General features: G+C 44.4%; 1 protein-coding gene across 1 annotated transcript in view; it reads right to left on the reverse strand.

Annotated features, from left to right (window-relative positions):
• Positions 1-18,744, reverse strand: part of PAPPA (pappalysin 1) — a 249,920-nt gene that overhangs the window by 174,749 nt on the left and 56,427 nt on the right. Inside the window, exon 7 of the mRNA XM_067542149.1 lies at positions 6,940-8,008. Within this exon, the coding sequence (XP_067398250.1) occupies positions 6,940-8,008 (1,069 nt within the window). The remainder of the gene's footprint in view (positions 1-6,939; positions 8,009-18,744) is intronic.

Below are 18,744 nucleotides of genomic sequence, written 5' to 3' on the forward strand. Positions count from 1 at the left end.
TATTGTTATAACTAGAGTAAAAAGCTCTTAAAGGACACATTTCCAAAAGTGGTACTTCTACTATAAACACGGAGGGCCAGCTTTTGTAGCTGAGATGGAGAGCACACAGCACAGGATGGGAGCAAAGGTGATGTATAGCTGTTGTAATCAGGTGGCTGCTTCCAGAGAGCCCCCTCATGGAAAAAGGGAGCTCTGCAGCATCCCTACCTCAGCTTCCCTCTTCCCAGGCCTCCTCTCTATTTTCACAGAGGTTCTTCTTGTACCCAATAACACCTTTGCTTGGGTTGGTTTATTATCATAAACTGTCCCAAAATAAAGTCCTCAAAGCTCCAGTGAAAAAAATCTCATTTTACGATTTATATAGTCATCCTGCCTCATGCTTCATTAAGCCACTCCCAGGACTTCCTGCCTAGAGCCTTCCCTGCCTTGGCAAGCCATTCCCAGTCCTTTCACAGTTGGAATCTCTTCTCCCATGGCGTCTTGGGGTCTTCTGCAGGTGCTTTCTTGCTCTGTGCAGTCCTCATGGTCCCATTCCCAGGCCTTTCTGCCTGGAATCTCTCCCTAGGCCTCTTCCTGAAGTAATCCATCCCAGAGGCCTGATTGGGATACAACCTTCATCATATTCCCAGCCTGGGGAGGAAAGTTCCATGTAAAGGGCCAGCCATCCTGCCACAGGTGTGCACTCCCGATTCTGGTGCCTCTGTGTGCTGGTGGGAAAAGATGCAGCATACAAGTGGTGTGAACAGGTGAAATGCCTCCACTTTTGTCTATAAAATTTTATGACTGCAGGTTTCCTTGACCTACTCTTGCAGAACAAGAGAGGTCAGGCCCCTTGGGAAGTCTATCAACTAGACTTCCAGGGATAGGGACAGTAGATTTGGGTGGTGGATACTCCCCTCTGCCTGAGATAAGAAGTCCAGGGATAAGGGCAGGTGATACAGTGGAGTTTCAGAGAGTTGGAATGGCAATGTTGTCTGGGCCACTCTGGCGCAACTAGAAGAGCTTTTGTCCTCTTTGTTTGTATCTTGTGTATTATTCCGGGTAGTAGTGGTAAGGGTGGGAAAGCATACAGAAAGTCCTGCTCCAATCTAATATAAAAGTATCTGTAAGAAATTCTTTGTCTCTGCTAGCTCTGGAAGAGAAGTGATGACTCTTGGTGCTCTCCTTAGTGGCAAAGACATCTACTGTGGGAGTTCACCACTTGCAGAAAGGCACTAAGCCCCTGCGTCCTTCAGTAAGTCTTGGTTCAGTCTGCTAGAGAGTTCTCCACTCCTGGCAGACGCAGAGCTATTTGGCATATTGAATGATGAATGCACGGCAGTGAAAGCTTTACCACTTCCTGGCACAACATGGGGGAATGAGCTGCACCTTGTTTGTTTACGTAACGCCTGGCGGTGGTGTTGTCAGTCAATATCTGTACTGTGTTCACAAAGAGGGACGACAGGAAGGACTGCAGTGCCCAACGTGTTGCTCAAAGTTCCAGAATACTGATGGATAGTCTGGACCCCTGCTGACTGCACAGACCCTGAGTTGGCAAGTCTTGACTGTGGGCTCCCCAGCCATGGCTAGAGAGCTAGAGAGCTAGACAGCTGTTGGAACTGGAGGACTGAATAAAATTCCTCCTAGACGCTGTCTCCTCCCATCATGAAAGATTCTTTAACAGCTCTGATGGGACAGTCCATAGGCCTTGAGGCTGACCACATTTGGAGTGTGTGCATTTGAGCTAGGCAGCGTTGCAGGGGTCTCATATGAACTTTCACGTGAAGGATCACGTGTGGAAGAAGCCAGGAGTCTCATGAGTCTCAGGAAGAAACGTATCCTGAAGAAATTGCTGGAAATGTAGACTGTGCTAGGAAGATTTCCTTAGCAGGGTCAAGCAAACCGTTATGTAAGAACGTTATTTCAGAGTTTGCAGAGCTTGCTCGTATGGAGGAATCACTTCACTACTAGTGAGGTGCTGCCTACAGTCGAGTTCAGATATAGAAACACATGGAATCTTTGTGCCCTCTGCTGTGTAGCCACTACAGCTGGCCATTTTATAAACATTCTCAGTGCAGATGATAAGCCAATGGGGAAGAATTCTGCATCTTAGGTGCTGATTCCATAGGCGGAATCTCAGATATTTCATGTGTGATTGCCTAATGTCTATGTGAATGTAAGGATCCGTAAGGTCAAGCGTCACATGCCAGTCTCCTTCGGATATGGAAGGAATTATGCTCCACAAGGAAAGGCATCTGAATTTGAATATTTTGAGGTGTTTGTTCAGTCCCCTTAGTTTAGGGCCGGGCAGAGATTGTCTCATTTTTTGTGAATCAGGAAGTAACTTGAATAGCAGCCCTTTTCCTGACTCTTGACTTTGATATCAAGCCTACAGCCTACTGGCTGATGGAGCGGATTGGCTTGCAGAACTTCTTATGGTTCATTCTTGTCTTTCTTTGCTGTTTGGCAGAGTGTGCAGGATGAGAGATCTGGTGACACTTTAAACACTTTGCATAAGCATGAATGGATGCTGACAAGCCAGGTCTGGTATAATTTGCGTCTCATGGCTTTCCATCGTGGATCTGAATTTAACCTGTCTGTTCAAATAAAGGACTTTTGACACCAAGGGGAAGATTTTCATCTGTCCATGAGACGCTGCCATGAGACCTGATGTGCAAAAGCCATGAGTACCTGTAAACAGTGATTCTGGTGGCCATCATACTAGCACAAGAATATGATACATCAAATACAACATAGAGGGTGTGATTTGCTGTGATTTTTATTCAGCAGCCAGACCCTTTGCTGCTAGCCGCTAGTCCGCCGGAACGGAGAAAGGATAGGAGTTATGGCTTCCCAGAAGCCTTACTGGTTGTGCGCCATCATTGCCTGGTAACTAACGATGTGCACATTCAAAGATTTGAGGAATGTCTTCCTGTCAAGTGCACCTTTCCTGTTTATAAGGACAGAGTGAGTGGACATAGCATCTCTTGACTCTTCCAGGGCTGCAGCAATAACCAATGAGTTACACCAATGAGTGGATGCTAAACAAAATATGCTAAGTACTATGATGGGACTGGGAATATCCTGTCCCCTTGTCATGAAACTCCTGGAAAAGAAGACTATCCCTTATGTAATGGTGGTGTTCACCTATCCTTTAGTTTCTCTTGCAGAATATATATTAAAAAAGAGAACAGATGCTTCAGTTGGTACTGCAGCAGTGTCTATTTGTAACACGTAAGCTATTCTGGTCAGCAGCTCCTGGAACAGATGAAAGTTGATTGGCAGGGATACAACTAAGGGAGCAGTATTGTCATCTGGTGATATGCCATTCCTTGGGATATCCCACATTTGTATGTAGTCATCATCAGAAAGGAGTCCTCTATTATTGCTCTGCTGCTATCTACAGGTGCTGTGGAGTGTTGGCTCTTTGGCATAGAAGTCTGTATCAGTGCTGGAAGGGAAGGATGGGGTTGGATTGGGGCAACATTGGGGCTGGAATCGACACCAGTGATACAATGGTTGCAGCAGGGCCAGTGATTGAAAGGACAGTGTTGAAGGACTTGAGAACCCTGCCAAAGATGCCAGAAAAGGACTTCCAGGAGCCTGTCGCAGAGTTGGAGAGGTCTTACTACAGGGCAATACCATGGCAGACTGGTTGGTTGACGTTGAGCGATGTCTATTATTAATATTACCACCCTCAACACTTCTTGTAACATGGGACATAACAATTTTGAGGTGCCTTGGAATGAATGCATCAAGTCTGAGAGGACCAATAATGGAATATCCCTCAGCTAGAAAGGTGAAAGGAGCCTGTTTAGTCTTATCCCATGGGTTGCGTTCCTGTACATCAAATGCATAATATAGTGCTGACACCTCCAGCGACGCTTCAAAAGAGGAGTGGAATACTGGGGATCCCAGGTTCCTGTACAGTATAGATGATGTAGAGGGTGGGTAAGGAATATAAATCAGCAAAATGTGGAGGCCCTATCATGCTGAGGAAGACTAAGAATCTGAGACCGCCTCCCAACACACTGTTGAGGAATCATGTGACTGACACCATTTCCTTTTTCCTTTTCTTTTTTGAGCTCTTGGAGGAGTCAGTTCCATTTCCCTTTCCCCAGCTTTCTGTATGATGGTTGAGCTTTGACAGGGGAAATATCTGGAGTCAGAGCTGAGCATGCAGCAAACAAAGAGATGTCCTCAGTGATAGGGCTGAGGACTCACAACCGTCATACGTGGATCCAGAAGTGATTGGTGGTGCAGAATGGGCGTGGTCGGTGCCGACTGAATCTCTGACTTTGAAGCAGTGGTGATGGAACCTTTCTCCAAAGGACAGCATGGAAGGGAGCACCGATGCTGAGCATGGGGTTTGAGGCTTCACCCATTCCACTGATGAGGACTTTGGTGCCATGGTGGCTTAATGTAAATTGTACTGTTGGCCTGAACCTAATGCCAAAGCCTGTGCTATAAGAGTCTCATTGATCAAGTATGCCTGTAGCTCTAATGGTTGGTTTTGACACAATCTGAGCGAGAATGCCCCAGAGACAAAGCACTGTGATGAGGTGTGAGCCTCTCCTGGACACATCCAACTCCTGTATTGGATTCTGGACAGAAATTTACACAGATGATGTTTCTCAAAGCCTTTCTTCACCTCAATGCCGGCCATCAAAGAGAATGTTGCAACCTCAAGGCAGGGCTGAGGCCACATTATTTTTTCTCTCTTTTGATGATCTAAACTAAATGACAGTGTTTATCACTCATGGGGGGCTAATATGAGTCTGCTAAGCAGATCCAACAGAAAGACGTACCTAGTGCTTATCGTTGTGGAGGAGAAGGACCTTGGGCAGTTGGGGGCTGCACTCTCTAAAATGCACTGTGGCACTGCCGTCAATAGGGGGTGCTCATACAACTGCAAAGGATGTGGGTACAGTAGATGTTCCATGAGCACGATGCCGGGGGACACCAGATCCACAAATGACAATGCACAGAGGTACCCGAAGAAGAATAAACAATTGCACATGAAAAAACCAAGTGTGTGGAGAAATGTCTGTTTTGTCCAAGGACCTGCATGTTTTGCAAATGACATCACTTATTTCAATTTGCACACACGCATTTTTGGTGCACAACTTAGGGCATGCAGTTTGGAAAATTTGGCTCAAAGTTTCTGAATGCTAAGGAACAGTCTTAAATATGTCATGTGATTTTAAAATAAACGATAAATAATAACAATAATACCAAGCTTTTATATAGCACTTTACATTAATTGATTTCAAAGCAATTTACAAAAGTATCATTATCCCATTTTACAGATGAAGAAACTGAGTTAGGCATTTTTCGTTTCCTAGTATTTGAAAGATTTGTGTGTGTGTTACGTTGGATACAGTACAAATATTAAAAGGGCACTGTATGATTCAAAACCACATTTAAAAACAATTATCTTAACTATATTATTGCTAAAACCATGGTTATGAACGCTGAGAGTTTAAAAAAATCCAATTTACATTTATTTAATGATGGTGTTTGCTTAGCTGCATTTTTCTCTGACTGGGCAATGGAAATAGACTGGTCAGTTTCCTTTTTTGTATTTTTCATAAACTGTGTTTAATCCATTTCACTTTCTGACTCTCCTGTACTATCACAATGCTACAGCGTTTGAGCCGAGCTGCAGAGTATTTATTTGTTTATTTTTAAAAGATCTATTTGAATTATATAAACAAAATCAAAGAAGCGTTTCTAAGATGTTTTGCAAATTTGAAGCCCTAGCTGAGCTGACAGTGTCCTTTTAAAACTTCTCTCTAATAAGATTAAGGAGATGACTTGAACCAATACAATCTAAGAGATTCTCTCACAGCTGATGTTTTCCTTCTTCACCTGCACTGTGGTGGCTGGTAACACAGAGTGTTCTGAGCACTGTGTGATTTCCTCCCCCCCCTCCACCCCCAGCCCTATGAGCTGCAACATGAAGCCATAACAAGGTGAGCGAAGGACAGAATTTCACCCTTTCCTTCTATCTGATGTAGGTTTAAGTCAGAGCATAATGACTTTAAATGATAGGTTGAGGTTTTTTTGAATATACAAGAGGCTGCTTCTACTCTCACATATGCTGGGGTAAATCAGGAGCAACTCCACTGAAGTCACTGTGGTTAAACTGGTGTCAAACCTGGGTAAGTGATTGGAGATAGAGACCCTGATACATAATAAAAAATTGCATTTATGTAGACACTCTCATCCAAGGATCTCGTAATGTTTTATGCATTTTAAGTAATTAGCCCACATAGCTCCCTTGTCAGGAAGCAAAAAGGTACTTTCCCCATTTTTCAGTTGTGTAAACCGAGGCACAGAGGAGTTAAGTTACTTTTCTGAAGACACAAAGCTCACAATAGAACCAAGAAGTCCTGATACTCAGTCCCCTCCTCTCTATAACCACTGAATTGCATTCCCTTTCTACATGTGCACAAAGAAAGCTGCATTGGCATAATATTAAGGGGCCTTGAATAAACTGTCTACCCTTTAAAGAAGTCCCAGTAAACTGAGGTCTGCCTAAAAGCATTTAAATCTCTTTTACCACAAGGGCTCTTCCCCCTCACCAAATGTGTCCTTCCTGTGGTTTTGACTCCCACCCTCTGAGGACTTGTGGCTAAAATCAGCTATTCAGCACTACAGATAATTCATAAGCTCATAACGTACGGCTTATGGATTTCCCTGAGTTGGCCATTTGAATCTTTGACAATCTGATCTTCTTTAGTGAGAGGGCAAATTTGGATTCAGTGGCAAGACAGTTTCTGGGGACTTATTCTGAGAAAGATTAAGGGTGCACCAAATACACATGCACGCACACAAAGAAAGAAAAAATACAAGAGAAGCAATAAATATGGAGGAATGGACACTTGGCAGGATTGCCATTAGTCTGATGTTCACGGGTATTATTATAAATACCTCATTTGTTAAGAAGTTGCCTACCTGTAAGGAGAATCTGGTTCAAAACATGTCTTGGTTACATCAGTTATCTCCGGGTTACAGCATTCCCCACCATCAAAGTTGTACCTCTCATAGTTACAATCCATGTCGCACACGCCATTCTGCTTCTTCTTGTTGAACAAGGCATGGCGCACGTGCCGACAGTCCCCTCCATCGTAGCCAGTCAACGTGTGGTTGCACTCAGGGTCACAGTTCTCATCTCCGATCTTGCTGATGTCGCAGTTGGCCAGGATGAGGCGGTGGCGGAGGGAGGAGTTCTTCACGTCCAACACTTCCAGTTCCCAGGTGATGTTGTAGTGGCTGAAGGCCTCATTCAGATGCTGATGCTGGAACTCGATTTGCTGCCGGCTGACTGTGGGGTTCTGGTGCTTGTCGTCGTAAAGGTTCACCACCCGATAGCGCACCACCTTGTTGCGGCGGAAGCTGGGGAGCTTGTTATAGCTGGCGATCACCTCCACGTTGTCACAGACTGTCTGCCCACAAAGAGGAGGATCCAGACTGGTATCCAGCAAGTAGCCGTGGTGATAGCTGAATTCAATTTGAGGACTGCTGCCATCCTTCATGGGAGACCAGGTGTTTTTCACATTCAGTAAACTCTCCTGAAGAACTAGCTGAGGTAGAGGGGTCTCTAGTCCATGAATAAGCTGGCCCATGTCCAACAAGATCTCCTTCTGAGACCGGGCTGTCCTCCAGAGATTGAAGTGTTCTATGTAACCCCGATAATTCTGGTTCAGAGCATTCCCTCCAATCATGAGCACCTTGCACTTCAAGGTCAGAAGGCTGAAGATGCTGCCCACTTGCTCCCCACTCGTGGCCACCTGGGCTCCATTAACATAGAGTTTCATCAAGTGCCCATCGTATGTGATAGCCAGATGCACCCACTGGTTGGGAAGGTAGCTGCGATGAGAGGCAATGGTGGTGACTTTGCGAGCACGGTCCGTCTTCAGTGAGAAGAAATAGCGGGGGTCTCTATTCCCCTGGTCACTGACGGTGTTAATCCCCAGGACCCATCCTCGGTCACGGGAGGTGTAAGAACATTTGTCATATAGTCCTATGGGCCCCCAAAAAAGAAATAGGAATAAATAAGGGTGACAACAGATTATTTAAGGTATTTATTTTTCTTGTAATCAAAAATAGAGAGGTATTAAGAGGGTTGGTGTAGACCAACGGTTTTAAATCATCTGGTGGGTGGGTGGTCATACAAGAGAACTTAGTATCAAAGGGTCAAGGACTGTCAGAGGCATGCAGTGTGAATGGGACTCCCAATCCCTGGCCAAAGACCAGAACTATTTTGCAATTTCACAGCAGTGGAGAGCTGTTCTGTGTAGTCTCATTGACTTCATTTGAGCCATAAATTTGACATCACTGGTTTAAACCAAGTAAAGTCTCATGAAATGTCCTTGATTGCTAATTCTCTCTTCCTCTCGGTCCCCACCCAACCACTCTCCCCCTGAAACCAGGGGGAACATCCCCTGTATGCAAAGTCTAACAGGAAAAATGAATATGAGCTCCAACCCTACTACAGCATCAGAAATGCTAAATGGATAGGATTTCCATAGGAACCTAAGGACTAAATGACCAAATCCTACTGAGAGTTATTTGGGTGCCTAACTTCCATAGGCTCTTTTTAAAATCCAAGCCAATGAAAACTGGTGAGATAAAAATATCCACATTTATGTTGAATCTGATGAACAAGTTGTGTTCCAGAAAGAGAGAACCACCCTAGAAGCTGATTCCCCACACATCCAAAGATATGTATCCATTTACTGCACCACAACAGAATGGATACTAAAGATCTCTCTCATACACCACACATCCACGCTTCTACCACCTACATGCAAAGTACTCTCTGGTTTACTGTGGATCCAAATAGCTCAATTTAAATATATAAAGGAAACATAAGGAAGGTATGAAAAGAAAAAACATGCTGTAGAAGTTAGAGGAATGAAGACATCCCCGTCCTTGGGTTACAGGAAGCGGTGGGGGAATAGAGGTAAGGAGAAAATCTCTGCCCAGGGTGGGAGAGAGAGTTCTGGGAGTTAAAGATCTTAGTCACACTCAGAAAGCCATAGAGTTGAAGGCTAGAAGGGACCACCAGATCATCTAGTCTGACCCCCTGTGCATCACAGGCCACCAGCACCACCCAGCCATCCATACATTAAACCCAAAGTACACCAAAGTACTACAATCCACAGGCGACTTGACTATTGTGTGCCACGGACAGAGAATAGGAAGAACTAAGGTGCACCCAGGGCCCAATGCCCCACCAAGGCAGGGAAATAACTGAGTGAGACGGGCCCAGACAATCCTGGCAAGTGGCCATGTGCCCACGCTCTGAAAAGGAAGGTGAAAAAACTCCCAAGGTCACTGCCAATGTGACCTGGGAGAAAATTCCTTCCCAGCCCCACACACGGTGATCAGTTAGAGCCTGAGCGTCTGAGCAAGAACCAGCCAGGCAAGCGACTGCAAGAAGGAATGCCGAGTGCCACCTCAGAGCCCGGGCCCGCCCTGTCTTAGAGAAGCCCCTTCCCTGTGTCAGACACAGGGACTTGGTAAGTTAAAGGAATACAGGTTTCCTCCTCTCAGCTCTTAATAGGTAGGATTCATATAGCAATACAGACAGACACCTTGGCTGAAAAAAAAGTAAGGGCTTCAGTACCAAATGGCATTCTAACTCTACTGCATAAAAACAATCTCCATCCCACCCTCTGCCACCAAAAGGTCTGACTGGGAAACATAAATCTTTGACAGCTCCATCTCCATGAAATGACTAAATATCCCCCGACCTCACCTAAACACCACCACCAACAAACGACGACGTCTTCTGCTTCTGACTCTGAACAAGTTGCTCAACAGCCATCTGTTAACAATCACTCATTAACAGTGTGGTCTTGTCTAATATCAACAGAGCAAAGGTTACGGGAGCATTCACTGTATTTTTTCCCTCCCCTCACTTCTGTCACCCACCTTCCCCCTGCCCCCAAAAAAATCCTCTGATGGGAAGGTTGAAAATTTTTAAACAGGCCTTTTTTCTGTACACTGTTATTTTGCCAGGGGCTCTAAGCTCCCCCTTTTCCTGTTTCCTTTGGAAGAGAGATCCCAGGGTTAGGAAGGTAATGTGTTTATTCATCTGTAGGGTGCACTCAGTTCAAAACCTTGACAAGACCAGATTCAAGCTTACACTGCCACTTCTGATCATGACAGAGAAAGAGAGAGGGAGAGAGACAGGAGAGGGAAAACAAGTTGGTTTAAAAATGACATTTTCCAGTCCGGCTAAGGTGGATGTTTACCCGGGAAATGAATACTATCAAATTCAAAGCTGCAAATGACGTTTTGGTGTTTGTAGTGAATGAGGGGAATGCTGGAAAGACAAGTTTCCTCCACATAGGGAGAAGTTCTTGGGACTAGAAGTCCGGAATGCATCCCTACTTCAGTGTGGGATAGACGGAGCCCTGGGGTGCGAGGGGCATAGAGACAGCCCCTCCCAGTCTGGGGAGACATCTGTGGGTTAGAGAGATACAGACTTTTCTGGGGGGTTGGTAGAGGAACATTTAAGAAGCTGCACATAACAGTACGGTTTCCATATCTGCCTAAGCTGAAAACTGAGGTACAGGGACACACACACATGAACAAAAACATTCACACAGAAAACATAAAATGCAGTGGGATTTAGTGTAAATGGCTGTTTCTGTTGCCTCAGTCTTTATTTCTGAAGTAGAAAATTTTCACTAGCTAAAGTGCAGGGATATCAAATATCAGCAACTTTGGAACTCAGCTGTGATGTCCCTCAAAATGAGGGGCATTTGAGAGGAACGTTATGATGGGCTCACCCTGACCATAATAAGCCATTCTCCTCTTGCTCTTATGCGATGCATAGGGCTAGCAACTGACCTCAGTTGAACAGATGGAGCTGCTGCAGGAATACTACAAAAACATAGCAAACCTCCTCCTTCCTTTGTGCGATTAACTCTGATGTGATGCAATGTGGCTTGAGTTTGGCTCAAACAGCTGCTATCAATTCAAGATGTATAGGCAAAGGAGGACACATAAGTAGTGACAATGGGGACACCAATGAACCAGCCTGTGTGAATGCTCCTGAGATGAAACCGTTTAATATTCTGATTCCTTCCATTCTCTGGTTTAGGGCAAAGGCCATCAGTCAATCCAAATGACTGTATCCCTCATCCAGTATTCCTTTATCAAGTGTTTACCATTGCAGGCATCCAACCAGAGCTATAAGGGTAGAGTGGATCTGTTTCGTTCCCAGACAGACTAGCTTTATGGATGTACAGAATATACGTATGCTGTTTATTTTTAAGAGAGGGAAACCAGAGAAAAGGGGAGGAAAACCCTACCATCGATGTAACTTACAAAATTGTGCCAATCCTTCACAATATCCATTTGTTTGTATTTCACATCCCCATCCCCTACCTTCATGTGTTTGTATCTTTAGTTATAATTCTTTTCAGGTAGGGGATGTTCTCGTTTCCTGTGTTTGTTCAATGCCCAGAACAATGAGGTCCCAATGCCAATTCTGTCTGTGGGGGCTATCACAATAGAAATATTTCTCACTCCCACTAATAATAACAAAGGAAAAGGGGCCAGAGTAGGGACATGTGAAATAATTGCCATAAATGCTGAAAATTTCAAAATCTGAGATTTTCAGTTTATTTTGATTTTGTAAAATGAGAGTCCATTGGCATGAGTTATTGCTGGGAAGTAACTAAAAGTATTTTGAGCAAAAAGCGCCCCTTTGTATCACCAAAATCAAGCCTGTTTTTGAGCAAAATGGCTGAAATGTAGAATGTATAAATGTAGTTCAGATGATCAGCTTTCACATCATTTATTCTTTTATTGTTACTATTATTAATTCTTTATAGTGTGGTAGCGCCTATGAGATCCAGTCATGGACCATGACTGCACTGTGCTAGGCACTGTACAAATACAGGACAAAAAGACCGTCCCTGTTCAAAGACCCACTAAGGCCCCTCCCCACCGCTCTGGTATAGTAGATTTCACCCAAGTCCCTTTACACTTCAAGAGTGGTATAAAGAGTCTTCAGCGTACAGGAAAATCAGGCCTGTGATGATGCAAATGATTCAATGCAAAACCAGAATTTGGCTAACACGACTTGAAAAGCAACGTTTTTCAGCCATGAGATGGTATGAGATAAAACCAAATCCTTCTCCCTTCTCTCCCCCGTCAAAAAAAACTGATCAATTTTCACACTGCAGCACTCCCGAGTTCTACCTCACTTTTGATTGCCTTGAGTGGCTAGAAATGGACGGGCAGCACTTAATTGAAATTACAGTGTGGTCGACTCATGAGTCTCATGATATTTGTTGCCTTCTCAAAGCCCCAGCTCTTGGAGTCAGGGGATTAGCAGAGACTCTCAGCTTTCATTTAAAAGGAAGTTTCTAGCCCTCGTGCTTGCAGAGGAAATCTTGAAAATGTAAGCCCGAATAACTCAAAATCTAGCAAGCAAATGAAAAGTCTTTTTTTTTTTTTTTTTTAAATCTCATGATTTTTAAGCCAAGCTCATGATGTTTGGAGCCTGACCCATGATGCTACAATATACCTCTGCTAATCATAACTGATCTCCTGCAGGAGGCCATGCACAAGGCCATATACTACTTGAGCCCTACTTTGTTTTAAGGATTTGAATGGGACTGAAATGGTGCATTTTCTGTGTGGGGCCCTTTGCACAGGGGAGAATTTTGCACTGTGCATATAATATATGGCATCAGTCACTGAACTTTTGTAAGAAAGGTCACTGGGGGAACATTCTGTCTTGGATGGTTTAGACACAACAAATCCTGCATCTTGGCAGGGGATTAGACTAGATGACCCTTGCGGTCCCTTCTAACTCAGTGATTCTCTGAGGCACTGCTGGAACCAAGCTCAAGATGCTGAACTTGTAGCAGACGGTGATCAGGACCAGCTATAGAGAGGCTGGGACGCACAGCTAGAAGCTCTCCGTGCTCAAGTTATAAGTAGCATTCTGAGTGGGCAATTTTCTCCAGAAAAGGAGGTGAAGTAAACTGTGCAATCTGCTGCAATCCATTTTCAAATTTATCAATAAACTCCAGGCCTTTTTCCATCACTTCAGCACCATTTCTTGTATCTTGCTAACAACAACTTCCCGGTAACCAACCCAGCCTTGCACTACCTAAGGCAGGGGTTCCCAAACTTTCAGCTGCCAGGGCCATATCACTCAGTCATGCTCTGATGGTGGGCCGGAACAGCTCCACCTGGCCAGGGCGCTGGGCCCACCTCACAAGGGAGAGGGGTGGGGCCTGGAGAGGGGAGTGGACTCAGCAGGCCGGTCGAAATGTGTTGGCGGGCCACATGCGGCCTGCGGGCCATAATTTGGGGACCCCTGACCTAAGGTTTGAAATCTTTACTTCAAAGAAAGTTTCTCACTTTACTAAGAAATGGGGGAAAGGAGCTTGTGAGAGCATTTCACAGGGGATGGGGGTTGACTTGGAACCCACCAGGTTTGCTGTGGAGCCTACAGCAACCTTGAAAAGAAGTGGGCGGGGAGGGAATAATACCTTGCACTTCTGGAAGTTGGCCATGCCTGCTTTGCTGGGAGAGTACAACCAGAGGTGACAGGACTCCGTTATGAAAGGGGAATTAGGTCAACAATCAAAGCTGCAGTCAGGGGCCCAAGAACAGGGAGCTAAAAGTTGGGGCTGGATTTTTCCCCCCCTAGCATGCTTTAGTCGTTTAGTATCAAAGCCGCAGAGCAAAGCCTGACAGAGCAAATATTCTACAGCAACCTATAGAAAGCTTTTATCTGTCCAGAGGAAAATAATGAAAAGAGACAGATTTGGGTTAAGTATCCCCATGCTCAGTGCTATTGGGTAAGCCAGGAAAGATCCACTGGTGCAGCGTCTTAAGTTCTGCTCTGGATATTTCATGGTACAATGTTGAACTCAATATACTTTTACGAAGGGAAGAAAAAAAAATCTCCCTTCCCTCCCAGCCTCAACACACTTTCCTTCAGAATAGTTAAATAATTCAAACTCCAAGGTACTTAAGAAAACAACTCCATCTATACCATTTCTAATGCTGCCAAGCCGTCTTTTGGGCACTCCCAGGGGCCAAGATTGCCCAAGCAAACCACCTGAGAATTGCCCAGGTTGCAGTATACTGCTCAGGCCAAAGACAAGTACTTATTTTCCTGCTGCTGCCTGCCTTTCTGAATTCAGATTGGATACTTGCCATTCACATCACAAGCAATGTGATAGGATTTGATTTAGGTCCAAGATAGACAGACAGATCTATCTTTATGTATGTTCATTTTTGACATGAGTGGCCAGATCTGCAGCTGGTGTACATGCTGACTTCAATGGCGCTATGCTGATTTACACCAGCTGAAGATTTGGTCCCTGGTTCTCTATGATAGTGAGGACTTTTCTGCAATCACACATTAGCTTTAGGTGAATTTTCCTTAAACCTCTTTATGTTTAGACTTCCCCATAGGCTTGATGTGATGTCTTGTAGCATCAGAGTGGGGAGTCATGTACGGCATGGCTAAATTGGAGAAATATGCATTTGCAGGGGCTGGTTAGTTATGAACTTTATAAAAGTCCTGGCTTTGTGAGAACTAAATCATGTATGTTGTAACAGAGCAGCTCCTGGCCTGGACCTTGGAGCCCCAACAATGAGAGTGATATGTCACTGAGCCTCCTCATGACAATAAACCTGCTATCCGCATGCAGGAACCTCCTACAAAGAGGGATCGGGGCAGGGTAGGGACAGAGAGAAGTTACTTTAGTACGAGAGATTATGAAGACTAAGAACTCAAAGCACGCAGCAAGATCTGACACAGCACAGAAAAGTTGGTGTTTCAGATTTACAAATGACAGCACTTTACCAGCTCAGTTCTCTATTGGCTACCCCCTTTTAAGGGGCTTCATATAAAAGTTTGCTGCTGGGGCACATGGCTCCTTATCTAAATCTCCCTAAACATTTCACAATTGCTGTGAGACCTGTGGGGAGTAGTGCTCAGTTAACAAATTGTACCTGTTTATGATCCAGATTCCTCAAAGAGACAATGGCTCAATAAGCAACAAACAGCGGCTGTGGTAGTAACTTGATATTTTCTATACTTATGCAAAACCTCAATGACACAGGCCACATCTGGGCAGATTTTCACAGGACAGCAAAAGCCACATCCATAACACAAAGGTTATTGCCACCTGCCAGCACCCAACCAAATTTCAGGTCCCTGCTCCAAAAGGGGGAGATAAAAAAAAAGTTCTAAAAGTCTCAGCATTTTTAACATGGGCAAAACAACATATTTCATCCTAGTCTCATTTATGGAAATGGCTAAAAATGATAAAAGGGTTCGAAAACGTGACCTATGAGGAAAGACAAAAACTGAGCAGTCTTCACTATGTTAAGGGCTATTATAAAGAGGATGGTGATCAACTGTTCATCGCCACTGAAGATTGGACCACAAGTAATTTGCTGAATCTGCAGCAAGGGAGAGTTTGGTTAGATAGTAAGAAAAGCTGTCTAACTATAAGGGTAGTTAAGCGCTGAAACAGGTTATCTAGGGAGGCTGTGGAATTCCCATCATTGGAGGTTTTTAAGAACAGGTTAGATGAACGCTTGCCAGGAATAGTCTATGTTTACTTGGTCATGCCTCAGCGCAGGGGGCTGGGCTAAACGACCTCTGGAGGTCCCTCCCCACTCTACATTTCTGCGATTCTATCATTCTAAATCATTTTGTCTGAAATTTTCCAAAATAATTCAGCCAACAGATGACAACCAGTATGGAAAATGTCAGCCTCAATGGTCAAAGTTTGGCAAAGTTACAAGCAACCGAAAAGAGTCTTATAAAGGGAAGTGCTGGGCAACATTAAAAATGGGAGGTGCTACCTAAATATGAGGGAGGAGCCCTGTGGAAATGAAACAGTACACAAACAGGGACATATACACAGAGGCACACACAAGGATTTTAAACACATACACACACACAATCAATGGACATGAAGCTCTCCCCTCCCACAGCTCTTATTTCCCCACCATCTTAGACCAAAAACATTGATTAACTCTCAAAGGTCTATAGGAAAATAATGTAGCTTTGTTCATGCTACCCTAGTGGCACCTCCTTTCCCTTCTGCGGGTTATCACCAGGCAGCAAGCCATATACAGAAGATGCATCATAATTCCAGTGTAATTAAATAATAGAGGTCTTGACATTTCTGGGCTTCTACATGGAAAGTTGGCCATAAATTGGGTCAAGAGAGGTCAGGGAACCTCAAAGTAGATAAGATAGCCAGAGAGTCCCTGGAAGAAATGTCCTTCTGGAGGGATTAAGGAGTACATCTGTGTCATTGGACAAGTGCACTCAATGCCCATCCGCTGAGCGGCAGCTCAAAATGCTATTTCATTTCATAACCCTGAATCAGCTCCTCTGCCTGATGTGCTCTGAAAGTAAATCAGCTGCAGCACTGGCCAAACCAGTAGCTGCACAGGAAAAGTGCCAGACGTTCTGCCCTGAGAGAGCATTCTTGCTGGCCAAGACTGCAGAGCAACAAGGTGAGGAGGTATACAAGTGAGTTTGGCTACGATGCAGGCAAAATACATGGGGGGGAGTGGGGGAGGGGCAACATAACTTGTTTTGCTCCTCAGAGCTCCCTTTCAACTGACCTTTACAAGGGCTCTGAGGGCAGCCCTGGAACCAGCTGAGCAGTTACTAGTCCCAGCTGCAAAGGGAATGGCTTTTACACCACTGCACAAAAGGAAGCGTGGGGGTGGGCTGAAAAACAAAGAAGGAAACACTAGCAGCATCTAAACTAAATGGGATGATCAGGATGGGGGCAAATGGGGGGTGGGGGAAGGGGACAACCTTGCAACCAGTCCTTCCTGGACCAGACAGATGACTAAAAAGTCTCCATTAAAAAAAATAATCTTCCATCAAAGCTAATCTGGGCAACCAGCTCAGAGACTCTAAAAATCACATTAATGCTAACTTGAAATCTCACTGGTAATTTAGGGGCATTTCCATGTGACATGGACCAAGAGGCTATCTGGGGCAGATTATCAGATGATGTAAATCCATGTAGCTTCACTGGAGTCAGTGCATTTATATCACCTGAGATGCTGGCCCTCTGTGAGAATCCAGAATCCTGACCTAAAGCTAAATATTATTTTTCATCTGGTTTCCCCATAACACGGCATTGTTTCCTCTATCTATGGCTGCTAGAGAGGCCATACACAGAGTTTAAGCTAAACCTTTTAGGTCTGATTCACAAACAAGGGCCCAATAACTGCACTCTGCAGGCAGAATGGAATTGATGCGTCTGTTTCCTGCTGTCATTCTTGAAAAGCATCCTGCCCTTTTCTAATCATGATTATTTTGTGACTCAAATTCTCCCCCTCTTCACACACGAGTGCCAAACCCATACACGAAACCACAGAGACACTCCTGCTTTCTAGGAAACATCCTTCTGAGACAAAATGCCTCTTTCAAATTATCTAACTGCTATAGTATATGTTCTTGATAGGAGAACTTGATAGGATAACTGTCTTCAGATAGTAACGGGAAGAATGTAGTTTACAAGCCAGATTTTCAGTTTGGTATTAATCCAGTCTGATATTTTTGGGTGCAATTTTCCTCCCGCAAATAATTGAGCCTTTAATTCCGCACACATAATGAACTTTGAGCATAATTAAGTAATCATCTGACTACTTGACTTGCAAACATAAATAGTTAGATGTCTAACTTCCAACATTAATGCCTGAAATTTATTATTACAGATGCAAAACGTGTGCACAGATATTTGCAGAGAAAAAATATGCACCTGCAAAAGTGACTGCTACTGCTGAAAACCTGACCTTCAGTTCTTAGCAGCCAAGATGTGGAAGTAATGGGCAAATCTCCAAAAGGTCAGAATTCTAGTTTGGTTTTGCACAAGCCTCTCCAAAGTAGCTGGCCCTTGTGAGTTTGCAAGATTGGGACAAGCTTCCTCGGAAGATTCCCTGCAATTCTTGTGTTTGATTGGGCAGTGGGATATATAATTTGTGCAAGGTTTCTTACACTATTTTAACTCTTCAATTTCAGGTTGCATCTGGAACCAAGAAACAAACAGCAACATTTATATATCTATAGATATAGATATATAAATAAATGGTATCTGGACATTTTTGTTGCTTGGGTTAAATCTGAATTTTGGGCAAAGGTTTTTATTTGACCCAAACCATCCTCAGCTGGGGACCTATCTCAGGACTCTAATTAGCATCATTAACTCTTTGCTCCATTCTTTGTGCCTGCAGCTCAGCTGAAGTCACTGCAGCAGGTCATTCAGTGTACATACCAGAGGGGATGGTTGTTGTTCCCTGAGACTGAGGCAGACCACCCAGAAAGAACCTGACCACCAAAAGGGTTACCACCAGGGTTCTTTTTTAAACCCTTTTGCATTTGCTTCTTTATTCTCAGAGGATGTCTGATGAGCTAGCCTAATAGCCCCCAAAGCGTTAATGCTGCAGCTTTTGAGAGGAGACTGATTCCTTGATCCTTTGATTCACTCCTTAAAGGATACTCTCCTGGGGTGAAATCCTGGGCTCCCTGAAGTCAATGGGACCAGCATTTCACCCCTGTTCTTGGGGCAAGGGTCCTGGTCTATGTTCCTACAGGGAAAGCATGAAGCACAGTCTGATGCTGATCAACCAACCCCTTCAGAGCAGTCCATGGAGCTCTATAGATTACCGTGCCAGGAACTCTGATTCTGCTCTGCTTTTTGGGAGGATTTACAAGCCAGTCCCCGCTAG

The sequence above is a fragment of the Emydura macquarii genome, unplaced genomic scaffold, assembly GCF_026122565.2.
Source record: "Emydura macquarii macquarii isolate MOO-44397 ecotype Brisbane River unplaced genomic scaffold, CSIRO-AGI_Emac_v2 contig_691, whole genome shotgun sequence".
Lineage (NCBI taxonomy): Eukaryota > Metazoa > Chordata > Testudines > Chelidae > Emydura > Emydura macquarii.